This window comes from Barbus barbus (assembly GCF_936440315.1).
Source record: "Barbus barbus genome assembly, chromosome: 11".
In the NCBI taxonomy this organism is placed as follows: Eukaryota; Metazoa; Chordata; class Actinopteri; order Cypriniformes; family Cyprinidae; genus Barbus; species Barbus barbus.
This window is the reverse complement of record NC_136739.1, coordinates 3,239,097-3,258,576: the sequence shown is the minus strand read 5'-3', so window position 1 is coordinate 3,258,576 and position 19,480 is coordinate 3,239,097. Positions and strand designations below refer to the sequence as shown.

At 37.8% G+C, this 19,480-nt stretch overlaps 2 protein-coding genes across 2 annotated transcripts in view; both read right to left on the bottom strand.

The window, feature by feature from the left end:
- LOC306877145 (alpha-1,3-mannosyl-glycoprotein 4-beta-N-acetylglucosaminyltransferase A-like) overlaps positions 1 to 4,105 on the bottom strand; it is a 39,929-nt gene extending 35,824 nt beyond the window's left edge. The window contains exons 1-2 of the mRNA XM_079428690.1: positions 3,938 to 4,105; positions 3,339 to 3,610 (exon numbers count right to left, since the gene is read on the bottom strand). Coding sequence (XP_079284816.1) covers positions 3,339 to 3,432 — 94 coding nt within the window. The 5' untranslated portion in view covers positions 3,433 to 3,610; positions 3,938 to 4,105. The remainder of the gene's footprint in view (positions 1 to 3,338; positions 3,611 to 3,937) is intronic.
- Positions 4,106 to 6,191: 2,086 nt separating this feature from the next.
- On the bottom strand, positions 6,192 to 17,668 carry LOC306877315 (uncharacterized protein). The gene is made up of 9 exons (XM_079429016.1): positions 17,603 to 17,668; positions 17,369 to 17,495; positions 16,535 to 16,667; positions 16,101 to 16,253; positions 15,574 to 15,759; positions 11,609 to 13,082; positions 9,073 to 10,010; positions 7,379 to 7,478; positions 6,192 to 7,298 (listed from the first exon to the last, which is right to left on the bottom strand). The coding sequence occupies exons 1-9, from the start codon at positions 17,658 to 17,660 to the stop codon at positions 7,099 to 7,101; spliced, it is 3,369 nt and encodes a 1,122-aa protein (XP_079285142.1). The 5' UTR covers positions 17,661 to 17,668; the 3' UTR covers positions 6,192 to 7,098.
- Positions 17,669 to 19,480: the final 1,812 nt, after the last annotated feature.

Sequence of the window (19,480 nt, the reverse complement as noted above, 5' to 3'; positions counted from 1 at the left end):
TGTTCTAATAATGAAACCAAGCTGTTCCAGTATTTTCTGGTTCTCGATTCCCAACCCTACAGAGAAATAATGTGCCACATTAGTTTTTCAAACTCCACAGCACCTGACATAAGAGTGTGAGAGAAAGACAGAGCGAGGTGACACAGGGAGGCCAATAACACCTGCCAGGAATGACAGCACAGGAATTCAAGCGACAGCTCTGGAGGACTGCCGCCGCTGGCACTGGAGACATGAGCGCGTGAGATGGTGAAGCTGAAAAATGTCAAGTGGTGGAAACGTACAAGGACTTAGCGACAATGAATGCATTCTCCAACCTAATATGGAGGAAGAATGGCGGGGATGCCACAGTGATAAGGGTGTAATGTTGACTCAATGAGGACTTGTCTGGAACGCTGACAGCAGAATGATCTGGAATGATCCTGGAGGCAAAATAGGGAATTGTGCATCACTCGAGATAATGGTTATTAATGAGAGCATCATCAAGTCAGAGAGATCCAGTTCTTTGCATGGTGAAACTCTCGCGAGTTCATTTGCTTTCCATTATAAATCTCTGTGTTTCTCTCTCAGCAGTGTGCTTAACACAACCCCCTCGCTCTCCTCCTCTCCTCTTGACAGTGCACGCGTGGGCTCCTCCCGAAGAAAAACAATCCAGCCCCAACAAAAGCACAAGCACTGTATATGTGATGAGCGCCGAGTCTCTCTTCTCAGTGAGCTTCATTAGAAAACTGCGGCCTTCCTCACCGCTTCTCCTAGGCTAATCACGCCTTCCTGGCTTGCTATTTTTGGCCCATTGTGCTTTCCACACACTGAGGATGCAAAGCCTCTGTGGGCTCAGCGGAGCAGAAGAAAAGAAAATATGAGGAATAAGGCAACGATGCCATTCATTTTAACCTCTGGTACTATAACAGGAGAGCAGCGGAATGATGTAAGGTGCCATCTAATTACTCGTTTCATTTAGCAGTCCCTTTTATCCAAAGCAACTTTTAGCAGGCATATTAAAAAGTGACCCCTGGAGCAACCTAGGGTTAAGTGCCTCGATCCAGGGCATAAGAAAGATACACAGATAAGCCCTATGAGCTCTAAATATATAACCTTTCAGTTAAGATGCCAAATCTTTAACCATGCCATAGTGAAGTAAAAAAAACGGTTCTTAGAAAAACTGCTAATCAATACAAAAATACAGTAAAATTAGTAAGATTTTGAAATGGATATTTTATATAAAGTGGAAATATTTTATATTGATAGGACTCAGCACATCCATATTTAACTTTCAGGTAACATTCGCTGTACACGTGTACAAATCAATTACTGTAACAATGCTACTGTGACAAATGCCCACAAAAAACTTCAGATCTGCTGAACTTCTAATCAGGCTGAACCTTGAACCTTAGAAGGCAATAACGAAGCAATCAGGCTGAACTGAAAACATTGTAAATGTGTTTCCCTATGCAAACACCACTCAATATTATGCAGATCGGGCCTGACAGAGAAAAGGCAACAGAGCAGCAAGTCAATGTGAGAATTATTCAGACCTGAGTGGCATCAAACTATGAAATAATGAGTCACTATACGCCCTCGGTGACCAGGCGTCCGAGGTGTGTACATATGTGGGAGGGCTTCATGTCAACGAATACAGTGACCTTTCTCTCAAAGATTTTCCCAGCTGACTCTGATATTCAACTGCACATTTTTTGGGATTTAGCTTACATTTCTGAGATCCGTCCAATGAGCTGACACACAAGTGTCTCTTTGTGCCTTTAAGCGATAAACAGAATCTTCAACAAATGAACCTTAACAAGATCCGGGGTTAACAGCTTCTCAACGACAGGTTGAATATGATGCTATAAAACAGGTTTTTGGGGGAGATGGCATTTATCTGATTCCTCTCCAGGACTGTAGTCTAACCTTGAATTAAAAATCTATATAACTTTATACAGTTGTATGAATAAATGTACAGTAAAAGTCTGTATAATGTAAATGTGTGGACACTTTTGACATTCTTGGAGAATGAAATTCACCAAAAACAAATGACAAACAGATTTTGCAACTCAAATCTTACACTCCAACCCTAACTTGCATGAAAATGGAATCAAATATCTACAATATCTGATATTTTACAACAGCTCACAGCCATTACAAATGTTTTTCCATTCGTTTGCTTTGGGAATGCAAATGAGGGTGAATGCAAATTGGTCGACCTCTAGATTTGGCTAAATCCCAAGGAGAAAACAGAAGATCTGAGTTTGGCAAACATCATCAACAAGCATACAAAATTGTACGTTCTGCTTTATACAACTAATCAATACACGGATGGATTTATCTAGAGAATGATCAACCATAGAACAAAGAGCTGTCACAATGTGCTCCAGAGCCCATTTATTTCCAACTAGTGTGGTTTGGTATTATCCTAACCTGAAATTCCCCACATTAAGACTTCTCCGGAGTTCGCTTTGCACACTTTATGGACAGAAAATATGAAGTACATCCGATGGACACTTTACTATCCCGAGGCCAAGGAAAAATGTGAATTTTGAGAAACCAATGAACACGAATGTATGGATTTCATTTATACCATTATCATCGATACGATATAGAATGCACTTCTTTAACAGTTGAAAAGCAAGTTCTTTATTAAATGTAGAAGCAGTATTTGATTTCGGACGTTGCAAGATTTTTATTTTACTCCGCACTTGCTCAGAGTGGGTTTCTCTCACAAGAGCGTGTCAAAATAATAACCCGGAGCTGGATTATAGAACAATCCGAGTGAGGAGAACATCTCTGTGGATCCGTTCCACATGTACACACTGCTCCAGACCAGATTTGTGACCCTGGACCACAAAAAGTCGCTGGGGTATATTTGTAACTTTGTACAGGTCAAAATTATAGATTTTTATTTAAAGCCAAAAATCATTAGGATATTAAATAAATATCATGTTCCATGTAGATATTTAGTAAATTTCCTACTGTAAATATATCGAAACTTAATTTTTGATTAGTAATATGCATTGCTAAGAACTTTTCTCAATATTTAGATTTTTTTGCACCCTCAGATTCCAGATTTTCAAATAGTTGTATCTCAGCCAAATATTGTCCTATCATAACAAACCATACATCAATGCAAAGATTATTTTATTCATGTGGTCACATTTTACACTCGGATTATACTTGGTTTATAGAACCAACAAACTAAAAGCCCAAATTTACACTTGAACTTAAATTGCTTGATATGAATAACTTGTATATTAACTATTTGCCCTCACACTTGTGTTGCAGTACTGGATTTAAGAAACAATAGCTTCTTGCTCGTATGAATGAATTAATATCAGAGATGAACTCACCTTTGCCATTTTGCCACGCCGTGTACCAGGACAGACTGAGAAACGACGTGAAGAAAACAATCGCAGTGGCAACAGTTCCATGTCTGAGCCTCATCTCATTTCAGCAGCTGCCTCTGGTCCTCCTCCTGATCCAGCCGAGCATCAGCGGGACCCGGATCATCTGCTGCCTGCCCGCGGTCCTCCTCCTCTCGGGCGCTGCTGGAGTCACGAGGAAGCCCAGCGGAACTGATGCATTTCCAGAGAAAGATGTGCAATCTGCATGTCTACCGTTACTGGAAGATACCATGAACAGATAAGGACAGAAACCGGCTGAAATCATATTGTTTTGGTTCCGTTTTTTTGTGCGGTCCGCTCCGATTACAACATAGTTAAGCAGATAGCTGTTTAAATATATATATATATATATATATGCAGCCTTATTTCTAAGGAAATTAATCACTAAGAGACACACAGAAATACTGCAGAGGATAATTAATTTGGCAGGAGGGCTGACTGGGTCAAATAAAACTGAATTGTTAAAAACAGCCATATAATTCGGGGCTTGTTGACTACCTGTCGGAGGACCCCAAAATATATCAGACAACCCCAACACTTCTTACCTTTCAGCCTGTTATTGAACAGCTCGATCTCGTCGAAACTATCCAGTCAAAGAACGAGCAGAAACACGTTTAGTGATGATCATTAAAAGAGCAAATTTGACGGAGCGTCCTGACAGAGGTGATGTGATTTCTCAATCAAGCTTTGTTGAAGACCACACCTACAGTAAGTACGATCACTCGCCCAGAACTATGATTGGCTGGAGTCATCAGAGCCCGCCCACCGCTGACGTAGATTGGCTGTTTAAACTATTGGGAGTCTATCAATTCCGGCTGAAATACTATTATTCATCAACAAGCTCTCATTGCATGGAGACTGACACTGTAGCCTGCATATTTTTCTATAATATTATATTTGGAAACTGCGGTCATTCTAGCCGCGCGTTATTTAGTGATGCGCGCATATACCAGGCGCTGCGGTAATAGCGAGTAAACACTCAGATCAAATCTGGCATTCATTTATTAAACCAGTTTCTCTGTCAATAATGAATGAATAAATAAATACATTTTAAATAATACAAATGTTTAAAAACGGTCTGATAAAACGAAAATGGCTTCAAATGTTGAGTAATAATAAATGTAGAAATGTAGAGCCCTCCAAAAACTCATATATGACCAGTTTTGTCTGATTTTAGGTAGCTCTATAAAGGAAAATCCCTGTTTTCACAGAACAATTTCAATTCAGATTGGCACAGTTTCAATCCGATCTGATGTTGCATTACATAATAAAAGCCCTCCAAAAACGCATATATGACCAGTTTTGTCCATTTTGAATATCTCTAAAAAAGGACGGGTAGTGGACTATTAATCTGAATTGAAATTGTTCTGTGAAAACAGGGAGTTTCCTTTTTAGAGCTACCTAAAATCAGACAAAACTGGTCATATATGAGTTTTTGGAGGGCTTTTACTCATTAGTCCTTCATCACTTAGATTAAGATTATAATAATTTAATTTTAAAGCACAGCTGCCACAAACTAAGACTTACTTTGAGGTCATTCTGAGGTTAAGTACAGGTTTAAAACCATAATAAGAAACAGTTTAGTAGCTATGATACTGTTTTTGAAATCAAATATTTGCAGGAAACACTGGCATCTAACAATGCCTTGCAAAATACTTTTAATCTTAAAAAATAACGCATATGCATAAATCCAAATGGTAAATAAAAAAGCATGTGTCCTATTCTGTCCTAAACTCCTGAAACATTGGCGTCTCATATTTTACAGCAGTCGTTGCAATTTATGAAAGGAATCAAATAAACGATGTGGCTAATAAATAATGAAATTTTTTAAATAAGTAACTGATTACAATTTAATTAATTCCGTTACATGTAACTAGTTACTCCCCAACACTGTTTGGAATAAGAGTGATTAAATCATTTTAAATTCACATTTAAAAGTAAGTACAGAAATAGTTTTACCACTGGGTGAAAGTGGTATAGGCCTAATGATGTGTCAATTTTTGTGTTTCATTATTAATATTATTAGGAAAGTTACATACACACAAAGAAATGATGATGTTTCTCATTTTCTAGATTGCTTTAAACCATGCCGTTTGTTTTTGTATAGATGTAAAAGCAAAAGACTATAAGAATAATATAATATTATATAATGTGAATGTGCATTTCTCTTTAGTGCATAATTATGCATAATACAAATAACTAAAAAAATTAATTATTTGCACTGAAAACACAGCTCACTCGAATTTGAACAAAGGCTGGATATAGATGTTTATTTTTATTAAAAAGGTCTTATTTTTCCCCAGTACAGTAAATGTAAAAGCTCTCCATTTTCCTGAGAGTCCTTCTACTACTCATATAATTATACTAAATTGGGACCTGGGATATCTGGCATATTTAGATGCATCTCGATGTGCATGTATGCTGTCTGAATGCAGGCGCCAGAGGGAATGCACATTTAATGAATAATTGATCGGATTTTCTGACCTTCACTGATAGCTTGTGGGGCTAACCCTTTATTGTATGCAAACATCTGTCATATCTTTTCATTTAATGTCCCCTAATCCTGTTATTTGAATGTAGTGCCATTAAAGTAGGACTACTGCGACCTGTGCGAATCGCTTTTGTCTTTCCTGGTTTTTGCCTCTCATCTTCATTTGACATTGTCTTCTGGATTTAAAGTCCACAGACTGAGCTATTTCCCCCAGTATATTATATGTATTTTATTATGTTTGTTGTTGTTGTTGTGTTATTGATATTTTATATTCATGATAAATTATAAATCACATGTCCCAAAGATTTAGCAAGATGAATTTATTGGTGAAGGAAGTTTAGTTGATATTTTCAAAAACAAGCTCCAAGTAATTTGAAATATTCTTACAGTCACATAATTTAACATTTAACATAAAATAACAGAAATCTTCAAATCTAATAGGTGTCAGAAAATCAACAGGTGATATAATGTCACAATGCATACAAATTCTTGAATGGAATTCATGCAAATAAATAAAATTAATCATAGGAAAGGAAACAATCATTTTAATAATTTTCACACGAAAACAATGATGCAATGTGTTAAACCTGAGAAACATATTACATATTGCAACATATTACATGGGAGACAGTTATTGTTTTTGTGTGTCTGCACATGTGTGAGTAGGGAAAACATATGGTGCCATCTATTTCTCTTCCTGAGATCTCACTCAGGGTGCTTTTGATTGGGTCTCAACCTGAATTTGTTTCCCTCCCCTTCCACCTCTGATCTACTTTCTCACTCAGTTCTGTTGTGCTGCACTGTGGTGCATTTACAAAACACATTACCAGCAGCTGTTAGCCAGTGTGGCAAGAGAACATGACTTTAAGCTCACGATATTAACTTCTCCCTTTTGTTTCATTGGTACTTATCTGCTGTGCATACATTCATACTTCACATGGAGAGAACACAAGCAGCTCACATGAGGTTTTAGAAGACTATTAGGAGGTTTACTGACTGATGAATGTGCAACTTTCCCTCAATAATATACATAAGCAATAGTGGTTCACTTCCAGAACACACTGCTTTAACATCAACTTCAAAGTCTACTGAAGTTCACACGAAGCAAATCTCTGTCTGCATGGATGCAACTTTAGGAAACACTAGCATGAAAATGCCCTCAGCTCCTCCAACCCTGAATATTTCTTGTATACTCTTCCTCATTGTCTCTGTTTTTTAGTCCGTAGTCTTATCACTCCATGCCAGGGATTTCCTCTTGGCCAGCTCCATCCAGGATGGTTGGGCAGTGTCACGGACAGACTGCAGAGGAGATGATGATGATGGTGATGATGAAGGTGATGATGGTGGCACTGATTTCTGCTGCCATTTGTCCTCTCTGTCTGCTGACCTCGTGGGAACAGGAGAGACTGATGCTTCTAGAAATATAGACGGTATGTGTGAGCATATACTTCAATTGTAGCTTTCATGTAAAACTGATATTGTGTCATCCACTTACGCATTGACAAACTTGAGTCGGATCCTGTGCCTGTGCCAGAGAGCTTTGAGATCGGTCTGAGAGGAGCTGTAGATTGAGATGTGGATTTCAGCTCACCTGTCTATCGAAATCAGTAAAGAGGAAATCTGAAACATCTGACAAAGCAAAACACCACAAACAGATAATACTAGATATTATGAGCAAATACACTGTAAATAATCCAAAATTGAGAAAAGTTTAAAGTTTAAGGCAACCAGCTTCAGGAGATTTTTGAGTTTTCGCAACTTTAGATTTTTTACAGTGTATTACACGTGTCCCTTCCATAAAGAGTCCTTTATTTTAATTTATAAATTTATGATTCGTATTAATAATTAAACCTCAAAAGTCAATGTGGCTTACAAATGTCCATGGGATAAGACCATTTTTCGGTTCAAAATAAACAGTTTGAACTCTAGTGACACCATGTGGTATTTTTGTTCTTGTTAATTTTTTAGTCTGTAGATCTCTCTGGATTATGAGTTTCTTATTTTGTGATTTTTGATTAGCAGATATTTGAATGCATTATGATATTGCCTGTCCTAACTAACAATGCTGTTCAAATGTTTGGGGTCATTAAGAGTTTTTTCAGGCAGATAAATTAACACGCTAAGACTGACACAGAAGACGAAATTGTTGAAAGTCATTATTTTGTATTCTTTGCACACAAAAAGTATTCTCGTAGCTTCATAAAATTACGGTTGAACCACTGATGTCACATGGACTATTTTAATGATGTCAAGCATAACATATTTTAAAAATCTAATTTTTCAGTTAAGTCATACACTAATTAGTATTATAATTTTCCCTGATCTTACAGCAAACCAGTTTTGTATGATAGCTACCTGCATCAGTGTTAGCATTTGTTATGTGTTAACTTTTCACCAACATCCAAGTAATAAAAGTAAAAACATAACAAATGTGATGTTAGTTGAATTTAATAGAATCAAAATAACAAACAAACAAATGTTATATTACGGACATGGATACATGTTTAATTCTGTCATGTGAAAACTTTCAAATCTCTTATCTCTTATCAAAACACCCCTAGTTCCACTATCAGTTGCAGCAAAAGAGACCACCTCGTAATATTTACTATTGCATCCATGAACACCATCCTTCCACTAATGGGCCTCCTGGAACAAAGCAATGTCAACCCTATTTCTAAAAAACTGTGCCACTTAAACCATTGACATTACAACTTTGTATATTAATTTCAGTCATAACTATCAAATAAGTGAACTAAACAAATGAGAGAAAGTTATACCACTGCAAATGAATTAACTCAAGTCTGCCTTTAAAAACCCATTAACATAAAGAAAACCCACCCCATAAAACTTTACAGACGGGTGAAAAACCCAGGCTGCCGCCCTCCCCTGTCTTAATCAAGACGGGTTATATACACGGAGCTCAGCTAATGTGCGTCTTGGCTCACGTGACCAAAACAATTTTTTCATGACAAGTATCGAAATAGAATTTGTGCGCTAAAGTGAAAAAAAAAAAAAAAAGATTATTGACGTTTGTGAAAGCATTTCCATCTGCTAAATCAGTAAACTTTTTGATGCATTAAACATTTTTTTGTACACTCCTTTTTCTGAGGCCAAAGTAAGTGTCCTCTCTCTGGTTTGTATGTGACTGAATAAACTGAGTGTGTTTGGAGATTACATAAACAATAATACCTTGGTTGCAGCAGTTGTTTGGTTCTCCCAGCGCTGTAAGAGCGAGGTCTTGTTTCCTAATCCTGCTGCCCACACTGGTCTGCTATCTTCAGGCCCGGTCCCCTTCCCCTGAGATGCAGACGCCCAGTCAGTTTTCCCTGAGATTACACTGGGCTCTCCCCCCTCATTCTGAGGCTGATCCTTTGAGACCGTATTGGCAGACTTTGGGCTTGCCGACAGATGTGGGTAACCTGGGGGTGCTGTGGGACGCAGTATAGCTTGCGTGGGGGTCTGTGATGCTGCTCGCAGTGGTGATGACGGCTGGATGGGTGGTGTCTGCGGTGCCAATGCTTGTGATGGCTGTTTTGCTGTGTTTACAGCAGGGGATTGCACATTCGATGTAACTGTAGACTGGGTTGGTTTTGTTGTTGAATTATACACTTGAGTCTTAGACTGAAACTGGACTTCTCTGATACTGTCAATCTGAGTGTGATTTGAATTTGCTGAAGGTTGGTTTGTTGTTGTTCTAGTCTGAATTTGCATCAGCTGAGCGGCAGATTGTGCGGATCTTCCAGAATGCTGTGCAGATGGCAGCAGTTTTGTTTCTGTAGGTCTCAAAAGAGGTTGTGTAGTCGTCGACTGGCTTGAAATGTTCTGTGTGATTCTTGGATTGGCTTGTGAAGTGGATGTTTGGGTTTGTGGTTGTGTTGTGGTCAAGATTGTTGGTCGTGATTGCAAGCTAGGAAACTCAGGCAGTCTACTGGTAAAGAGCTGTTGGAGACTTCTGGTCTTCTCTCTGGCCATCTCCATCCAGGACACCTCTGAAGCAGTAGATGTTGGAACGTTCTCCTGAGAGGATACCACTGTAATCTCTTCTGGAGGCAAGTCTGTACCTTCTTTCCCTAGAGAAGGTGCAATCTTAGTGGATTTGCTGGCTAAGGATGAGGGCTGAGGAGGTTCTGAAAATGCAGAATATTTATTAATCAAAATACCATCTTATTTGGCCCAAAACCACAAATTTGCACAGAAAGAGGTGATCTAACCATCATGGGTAAAATGCGAAATCAGGTATGATCAGGTAAATCAGTAGTGGTAAATAGGTGTGATCTTGTATATTTGCTACTAAAAGTGCAGCCATATGTACTGTTGCTCTGTGAAATTTCAAGGCATGTTCAAGAGTTTTGTGTAAGGATATCAAAGTTCCCCACGCAGATTCACATGCTGACCAATAGAAAGCAGTGACTTCTCTGTGAGCTGTGTTTTATGCATCACAATACTATTGATAATGGACAGAGGACCATTTTTGATCACAAAATGTTGCTAATGTGCATGCATCTTGTAAGTTGTTGTAGCATCATTTTTGTTTAGTATTGCTATTAAAAAGATAGACAATTAGTGAACTGTAACAGAGCGTTAAGCCTTTATGAAAATGAACCATGGATTTGCTACAAATAAAATAAAAAAACATGGTTATTTTATTTAAACCATGGTTACCACAAATTAACCATGGTTTTTACTACACATAGTTTAACCATGGTATTTGTAGTAAAACTGTGGTTCTATCATGACAAATCTTGGAAGAATTTAGCATAGATTTTGAACTGAAGTGCTGCTGCTGTTGGTTATTGCTGTAATTGTAGATTATCGCTGCTGCTTCAAGCAAGTACAGGAACTTGCTACTGCCAATACATACACAGATACGGTGCTGTGAGTATTTCAGACATAGTGCTGCTGCACAAATAGCATATAATAACCTGTAGCAGATCTATACAGGTGGAGCTGGGGAAGGTGGAGGGTTTTAGAGGAACTCTGAAAGCGTGCTGCGAACAGCTTTGCTGAATGCTAACCAGCCTTTTAAATGAAAAGCAGCAAGCTCATTGGCCGCGTATGCAACATGAACCAATCAGCTTGTGCCAAGTAGTTTAACACTGTGAATATCATCAGTTTACATTAAGGACCCATCAGCCTACGCCATCTAGAGTTTCATGACAGAACTTGGCATTTATACAAATGGCAATCAATCTGTCAAAAAACATGGCTACTACACTTTTACTTTAGTAAAACCATGGTTAATTTTCATACTGTAATACATAAATTCTTTATGATTTCATAATAATCATTTATCTATAATCATATATATATATATATATTGTACTGCTCTGCTGGTCGGTATTCTTTTTAAATTACACTAAAATCAACTAATCATTAATAGGCATTAAAGGTAATAAATACTTTATTGGTTTAGTGATTTAGTAAAGTCCATTGTTAGTTCAATAAGACAAGGTATAACTTAAACAGAGATCTATGAGCCCAATCTACCGTTTGTTTACTCAGTTGAGTAACTGCCATCAGTGTAATTACAGACAGGCACAGTTAAACATTTGGACAAATCAGTTGTCTAAATGTTCTGACTCAGACAAGCACAGACTGTTTCCTGGTATGACCTAGATCATCATTCTCATAGGATATGTAGCTGTTCACATTCGTCATAATTGCAACTAAATAGGCCAGAGGCTTAATCTTCATGCACCTTGGGGAACCACAAAAAGACACTCACCAGCCTGTCTGAGGACGTCAACTCTCTCTTTGTCTCTACAGAAACTCTTAAGTGGCGAACCGGAGGAATGAACTGAGGTTAAGGACGCATCGGTTTGGAGAGGAGGTTCTTTGAGTTTAGCATGAACTTTTGTAGACCCCATGCCAGTGTGTTGCTCTTTAGGTTGCACATAGCTGGTTAAATCAGACTGCGAGGCCGGAGGTGAAATCGATGCACTGTGGTGTTGTACTCTGTCTTCTGATTGAGCTTTGTCCAAGCGAAACTTTAGAGAAAGAGAGGTAGAGCGAAGCTTCACTCCAAATGCATTTGTAGCCTCGCTCTCTTTTCCCACAGTCACATCTTCCATCACATCCTCAACTGCTTCTTCTGCCACCTCCACCTCCTGTACTCCTTCTTCAGTAGCCTCTACCCCAATCTCCTGCTTCTCATTGTCCTGACTCTCCTCCACATCCGGGGCCCAAGGACGGCTCTTTGCTAGATCAGTGAACTTTGTTGGTAACACTGGAGAAGTGTCCATTTTGTCTTCCTCCTTTGAAGTTGGTGGTAAATTACCAGATGGGTCTTTTATTGTTTTCTCAACTTGTGAACTTACTTGCCGCTCTATCTTGAAATTTAAAGGAGGTTTGGCAGGAGATGAAGGTTCCTTTTTCAGTCCAGCTTGTCCAACTACTCCAGTGAAGCTTGCAGTCCTCGGACGCTCTTGACTCTTGTCTGAGGAGACATTGAAGTGGAACGATCCTGACACAGTTCTTTGGTGCTTTATGGATTCTGTTTGCGTGTGATCTTCATTACTAACAGCTGACACTGTGTTGACTGGCTGAAGGGTCCTGGACTCAAGTTTGTCATCTGTGGAAGGTATATTTCTCCTCAGAGAGGATGGTTTCAGGTTTCCTCCACAAATCACATTGGTTGGAACATGAGTAGAGGCTGGGCTTTTCTCTATATTTACTGCATTCTGAACACTGTCTTTGTCCAACTTGGTTTGTATTAGCACAGCATTAGACTTCTCATCTTTCACAGGACTCAATTCTGGTGTGGTAGTTACACTTGGTCTTACAGTTGACACAATGTTACTTTGGCTGTTCTTGAGTAGTTTGGAGCTACTAAGCATCTCACTCACTTCTCCTTGTCCCTTTTTGTCAATTGGCACCACTGGGATTGGTAGTTTGGCTACTGCTGATGCAGCTGGAGTTGTTTCCCGTAGGCTAGGGCTTGGAGGTGATGTGGACAGAATGTTTCTCTCAATCTCAGGTTCAGCAGAAACTTGTCTACTATCTCCAGAAGTCTGTAGAGACGTTAAAGGTGAAACTGGAACTGGACTCTTGATTTGTGAAGTCGTAAGCCTCTCCCCCCGTAAGACTTGAGAGGAATACGAGCGAGCGCGAGGTATCTCTTTTACAGGAGTCTCTTCCTCCCCAGTAGTCAATGATCGGTCCAGATTGTTCAAACTCTCAGATCGTGCTCTGCTTCCAGCCTACAAAGGAAGTGCAATGTACAAATATAGAATATGTTATACAAATATGTTATATGGAAAAGAATATTTAACATTTCTGTTTTTCCACAAGCATTAGAGTGATTCAGGAATAAGTCCTAAAACCCAGAAATGAGGATTTTTTAACTTCTGGTTCCATCGTCCTCAAATCAGTGGGTTTTTGGTTAAATGCCTGAAATTAGTTCTGTGGTTAACACAAGCTCATGATATTTCCACGTTTTATTCTACAACATAAAATACATTAGTAATACCCCACTCATGGTATATATTTTTTATTTTTTTGCATTTTTCTTGATAGGACAGTGGAGATCTGACAGGAGGCGAGTGGGAGAAGAGAGGGAGGTGTGTATTCGAACTTGGGACACCCAAAGCGCAACTGTGCCATATTTCGGCATGCTGCCCACGAGGCTATCAGCGCCGACACTCTTGATTTTTAAAAGTATTTAAAAATAAGGTTGTTAACAAGTGGCTAAATGAGACTACAGGTTATTGAGAACACTAAACATCATCACGCCAAGCACGTAAACCTATCTACTAACTAGTCCACTTTCACAGCCCCGATGTGTTTACTTTTCTAACTATGCAAATTCAAGCTTTCCAAGTTGTAGATTTAAAATAAAGACTGAAAGAGTTAGAAGATTAAGCGTCTTGACGTTGTAGTTTGTTTATAGCCTAACTTTAGGGTTACACTTTATTTTGATAGTCCACTTTAGACATTCTACTAACTAGAAGTAACTTTGTAACTACAGTGCCTTGCAAAAGTATTCATACCCCTTCGTTTTTTTCATGTTTTGTTTTGTTCCTGCCTTATGTTAAACTGCTTTAAATTACTTTTTTTTTCCACATCAATCTACACTCCATACACCATAATGGTAAAGCAAAAAAACTGGTTTTTAACATCTTTGCAAATGTATCAAAAATAAAAAACTTAAATGATTCCATTGCATAAGTATTTATACCCTTATCTGGGACAGTTGAAATTTAGCTCGGGAGCATACATATTGCTTGTAGATGTCACTACACTTCGAGTGAAGATAACCTGTGGAAAATTCAATTGAATGGGTATGATTTGGAAAGGCACATACGTCTTAATAAAAGGTCTAACAGCTTATAATGCAAGAACTGGACTCTGAAGAACTCAAAAGAACTGCCTGTAGAGCTCAGAAACAATTCCAAACATCATGTTTGAAGGAAACCAGCTCTGCAGAGTACATTTACATTTACATTTATTCATTTAGCTGACGCTTTTATCCAAAGCGACTTACAATTGCTATATATGTCAGAGGTCGCACGCCTCTGGAGCAACTAGGGGTTAAGTGTCTTGCTCAGGGACACATTGGTGTCTCACAGTGGATTCGAACCCGGGTCTCTCACACCAAAGGCATGTGTCTTATCCACTGCGCCATCACCACCCCAAAGTACCATCCCAAAAGTAAAGTGTGCTGATAGCAGCCTCATGCTGTGGGGCTGTTTTACAGCGGCAGGGACTCATCAGAGTAGAAGAAAAGCTCAATGCACCAAAATATTGAGCCTTAATGAAAACCTAGTCCAGAGCATTCAGAACCTTCCAACAGGTCAATGACCCTATGCACACAGCAAGAGTCAATTACAGACAACTCTGTGAATGTCCTTGAGTGGCCCAGCCAGAGCCTGAGCTTGAACCCAATTAAATATTTCTGGAGAAACCTGAAAATGTGCATCTACTCCATCCAACCTGACAAAGCTTGAGAGGTGAACAATGGCAGATAATTGCCATATGCTGATAAGCAAAGCTTGTCACATCAAACAAAAAAGACTTGAGATTGTAAAGGTGCTTCAGCTAAATATTTAGTTCAGTTTTTTTATATTAAATAAATTTATTAATTTTGACAGTTCTGTTTTTGTCAATATGGTGTAATTAAAAGTAATTTAAAACAGTTTAACATAAGGCAGCAACGTGAAAAAATTTGAAAAAATGAATACTTATGCAAGGCACTGTACATGTCCTATAATTCTCATTAATTCACAACTACATGTCTACTAACTCTCAGAGTAGACTGTTAGTTTAGGGTTAGTAGAATAAGTTGACATATACTTGCAAAGTTTCTCATAGTCAGTATGCTGTGGACCCATCAAAACAAAGTGTTAGAAGATATTAAGCAGACAGTCTACTAATACTCCAATGACTGCTGGTTGACATGTAGTTGCAAAGTTAGTAGAATGTCTAACGTGGACTATCGAAATAAAGTGTTACCAACTTTAGATTTTTACTTCTGGCGATTGTATTTAGGCTTTAAAATTTATAAAGACTGATTAATTTTTTATTAACAAAACATGTAAGAATCACAAACTTTTGTTGGTCACAGAGCTTACTTTCTACAATATTTCAAAAGCCAGTGGAAAAATCAGACTGGCTTTTTGTCGAGGGAACCAGGGTGATGCTAATGGATCCCAATGGATAATAATTTTAGAAGGGTCCATTAAAAAGGCTCACCGAAGTGGTCACCCTCCTGTTCTTGGCACTTGCTCTTTGGTTCTTAGGTTTGAGAGACATACGGTGACGGGCAGCAGAGTTGTCCAGGAGGGAAGTGAATTGTGGAGGAGTGCTGAAGTCCACTGAACCAGGGGCAAGTGAAGGTGCTGGGCTGACCGGCCGAGGAGAAAGTGGCTGTGAAGAGGCCTGGAAGCAAAGGAGAGAGCTCATTTAAAAGCGACATAAGACAATATTTAGGACCAAAAAAAACCATTCAAATTTAAGCCATAAATCAAATGTATGAATGACAGGTATAATGTCAACACATCAGTGAAATGGCACCTGTTCTTCCTCCTCACTTCCTGTTTCAGCTATGCTCAAAATGCTATGGTTTTTGGGAGGCATAGAAAACTGCAAACATCATGACATTTACAACAGATTTAGGCGGGGGTAGTAACAGCAGTAATGGAGACACAATGAGCCGAACAAACTTGTGCAGATGTAGATGTCACAACAAAGATACTGGAATGCTGCTGTAGTTGAAGCACCTTGTTCGATATGCTCGTGTATTGTCCTCCACGGGATACTTCAGAGGGGCTACGAGGAAGGCTGTCATCTTCTGAACTTCCACCTAAGTCTTCACGCCGTTTCAACAGAAGTGGGGGAGGACTTAAATGCAGCTGTTGCTGCTGGAGTTTTATCTGATCAAAAAAAATAAAAAATCATCTTAAAATCTATCCGAAATAATTCCATCAGTCACACTGATGAGTGTTTATAAAGTGGGGCATTTTAGCTATAATAAGAGTGTTTAGTGTTTGGTCAAGTCACCTTTATTTATATAGCGCTTTTAACAAAGCAGCTTTACAGTATTAAATAGAAAAATTGTGTCAATAATGCAAAAGGGCAATAGTAAACACTCAATTTTCAGTTGAAGGCAGTTCATCATTGAATTAATGTGGTCTGTGTGGTCTGTCTTACTCACCTGCAGAGCTCGAATTTTTCCATGAATGTTCTCTTGAGAACTTCTTAGTGGTTCAGGGTCTGAATGACTGTGCTCTGCATCAAAAATGCTGTCATGTGAAAACGCCCGGGATCCCAGCATGCCTTTGGAGCAACTTTGAAGAAAAGATGTAAAAAGCAAAGAGGGGCATGTTACCCCTTGTGAAAAAAAGAAGTCCAATTTTTTTAACGAAGACCATTTGTTATGGAAATAATATATAGTTTAAATTTGTTTTAAATGCAATTAGCTGAATTTAAAAGTGCTTTTTGACCCACTTATTTAGAACCTAAGTACATTTTATATGCATTTGCAATGGTGAAGTTGCAATTTAGTACATTTCAAATATATTAAATTTGAATGTAATATTCAAATAACACACTAGAATTACAGTCAAGTACTTTACATATACGTTAGTTTGTCATTAAAACAAGTCTTTGACAAAATACTTTTAAAACACTGATGTAAAATATAGCTTATAGCAAAACCTCTAACTTTATTACTTTGTGAACTTTAGCGTGTTAAGAAACATGAAAGGATTTCATCTCTTTAAGTACACTTCAGTGGCATTTATTTCATTAATATTATCTACAAGTAGAGTTTTTTTAAAATATACTTTTAAGATTTGAAGTACACTACTTTCAATGCAGTGACGTACATTTCATTTTCACAAGGGATCATCAAATCATGTATAGCTTTAACTTCCTTCAAAGTTTTTCATTTTATGATCAAACGTTGTCCATTTTTAATTTGTCCATGTCAACATTGGTGAGTTTAGCTTTTCTTAAAACACAACATGCTGACGCTGTGAACACTTACTCCGAGTCTTCCTCACTCCGTGTGATGTCACTTTCAGACTGACTCTGCTTCATGCCACTATCATCCTGTTTCCTCCTTATCTTCCCAAACAGGCGTGACTTAGACTTTAACCTGGACTTCTTCCTTCCTGAACATCAAACATATCATGCCTTTAGAATAGTATGTCATATATTATAATAAACGGAGTCTGGATTAACTGATGACAGCATTAAGCTTTACTGGAAGATTTCTGACCTGTTAAGTCGTCACTGCCTTCTCCCTCTGGATCTCCTGAAGCCTCCAGAACATTCATCTTCTCCGGTACAGCTGTTAATGAGGACAGTTACACAGAAATCAGATGAGAGAGAATGAGGAGTAAAAAAGAAATACAGGCGGGGTTTGGAATTATCAAAGGCACTGTTCTGGTCTAATGTAGTAAGACAATAGCAAATTATAGTTTACTAACTGTTAATTGTTGTTCTTAAATTCACAATAAAGTAGTTGTTCTACAAAGGAGAGCAGCAAACGAGTAATTTCCTGACATGTAAAATACTAGAGGAATATCATATCTCTGGTGTGTCAGCGTGGCTCAATTCTGGATCTGATAACAGAAGGATTTTCTCAACCCAACAGAGATCAAAGGTTTCTTCGGCAGTCATATTTTCCATGTGATCAGATACTTTTCATCTGCATTACTGAAAATTATGAATGTTATGTTAGAGCATACGATAGTTCAAAATTTGAGGACAGTAAGTTAATATTTTTTAAAGAAATTGATACTTTAATTTAGCAAGGATTCATGAACTTGAACAAAATTGTCAGTAAAGACATTTAAAAAAAAATTATATTTCAAATAAACACTGTTCATTTGAACTTTTTATTAATCAAAGAATGCTGAAAAAAAGTATCCTAGTTACCACAAAAAAATAATAAGCCTGGAGTAATGGCTGCCGAAAATTCATCTTTGGAATAAATACATTTTAAAGATATTAAAATAGAAAATAGTTTCTTGAAATTGTAATAATATTTCACAGCATTCCTATTTTTACTGTAGTTTTGTTTTGATTGGTAGTGCATATAAGTGATGTTTTATTTAACTTTAATTATGTAATCACATATTAAAAGCAGGTTGGATTGTTATTTATTTAGTACTCTTTCCTCAGCGTCAAACGGAGTTGTTTAGAACCAGTAGTCTTGTTTACAGACATTAAGTGAAATATGTGAGACTGTGTCCTTATTTTGGACAATGTGCCTCACACTTATTTCAACCTTATGGGCGTCACTATCCTTTATTATAACAACAAACCTTTCTTATCACTGACCATGCCTTGATAATGCAGATATGCAACAGAAAAAAACATGCAAAGTCCACCCAGTCCCTCCGTTTTTTGACATTTGCTGCTCTGTGTTTGCTTGCCTAATATACACAGATGAAACTCCAACACGCTTCTTATTGTTAATTGGTAAACTCAATAAATGCAGTGCATATAAGAAATGACAACACATGCCATTTTTCCTCAGTGGAAGCAGTCGCTGCCGTGTCAACAAGGCTGATACCTACAGCAGCAGCAAACACAAATCACAAAGAATATAAAGATAATATTTGTGCTGGATGATACTGCATAGAGATGCATGTAAATATTCACTCAACGCTAAGATTAACCAGAAACTTCCCAACTTAAAAGGCCTGAAATGCTGCCAAATACACAGAAAAACAATGGACCAAAAACAAACCTTGTTATATACAATACTGTTCATAAATTTGGGGTCGGTAAGAAGTCTCTTGCTGACCAAAGCTGTATTTATTTATATAGTAAAACAGCAATATTATTACATTATCTAATAGTTGTGTTCTAATTTAATATATATTTTAAAATGTGATTTATTCCTGTGATGCAAAGCTGAATTTTCAGCATCATTACTTCAGTCTTCAGTGTCACATGATCCTTCAGAAATCACTCTAATATGCTCAACATTAATAAAACATTTGGTTTTATTAATGTTGAGGACAGTTGGACAGCTCTATTGTAGATATTTTATACGATACAATGAATAAAAAGTTCAAAAGAACAGCATTATTATTTCAAATAAAGATATTTAGTAATATTTCATAATATTTTGCTAAATAAAAAT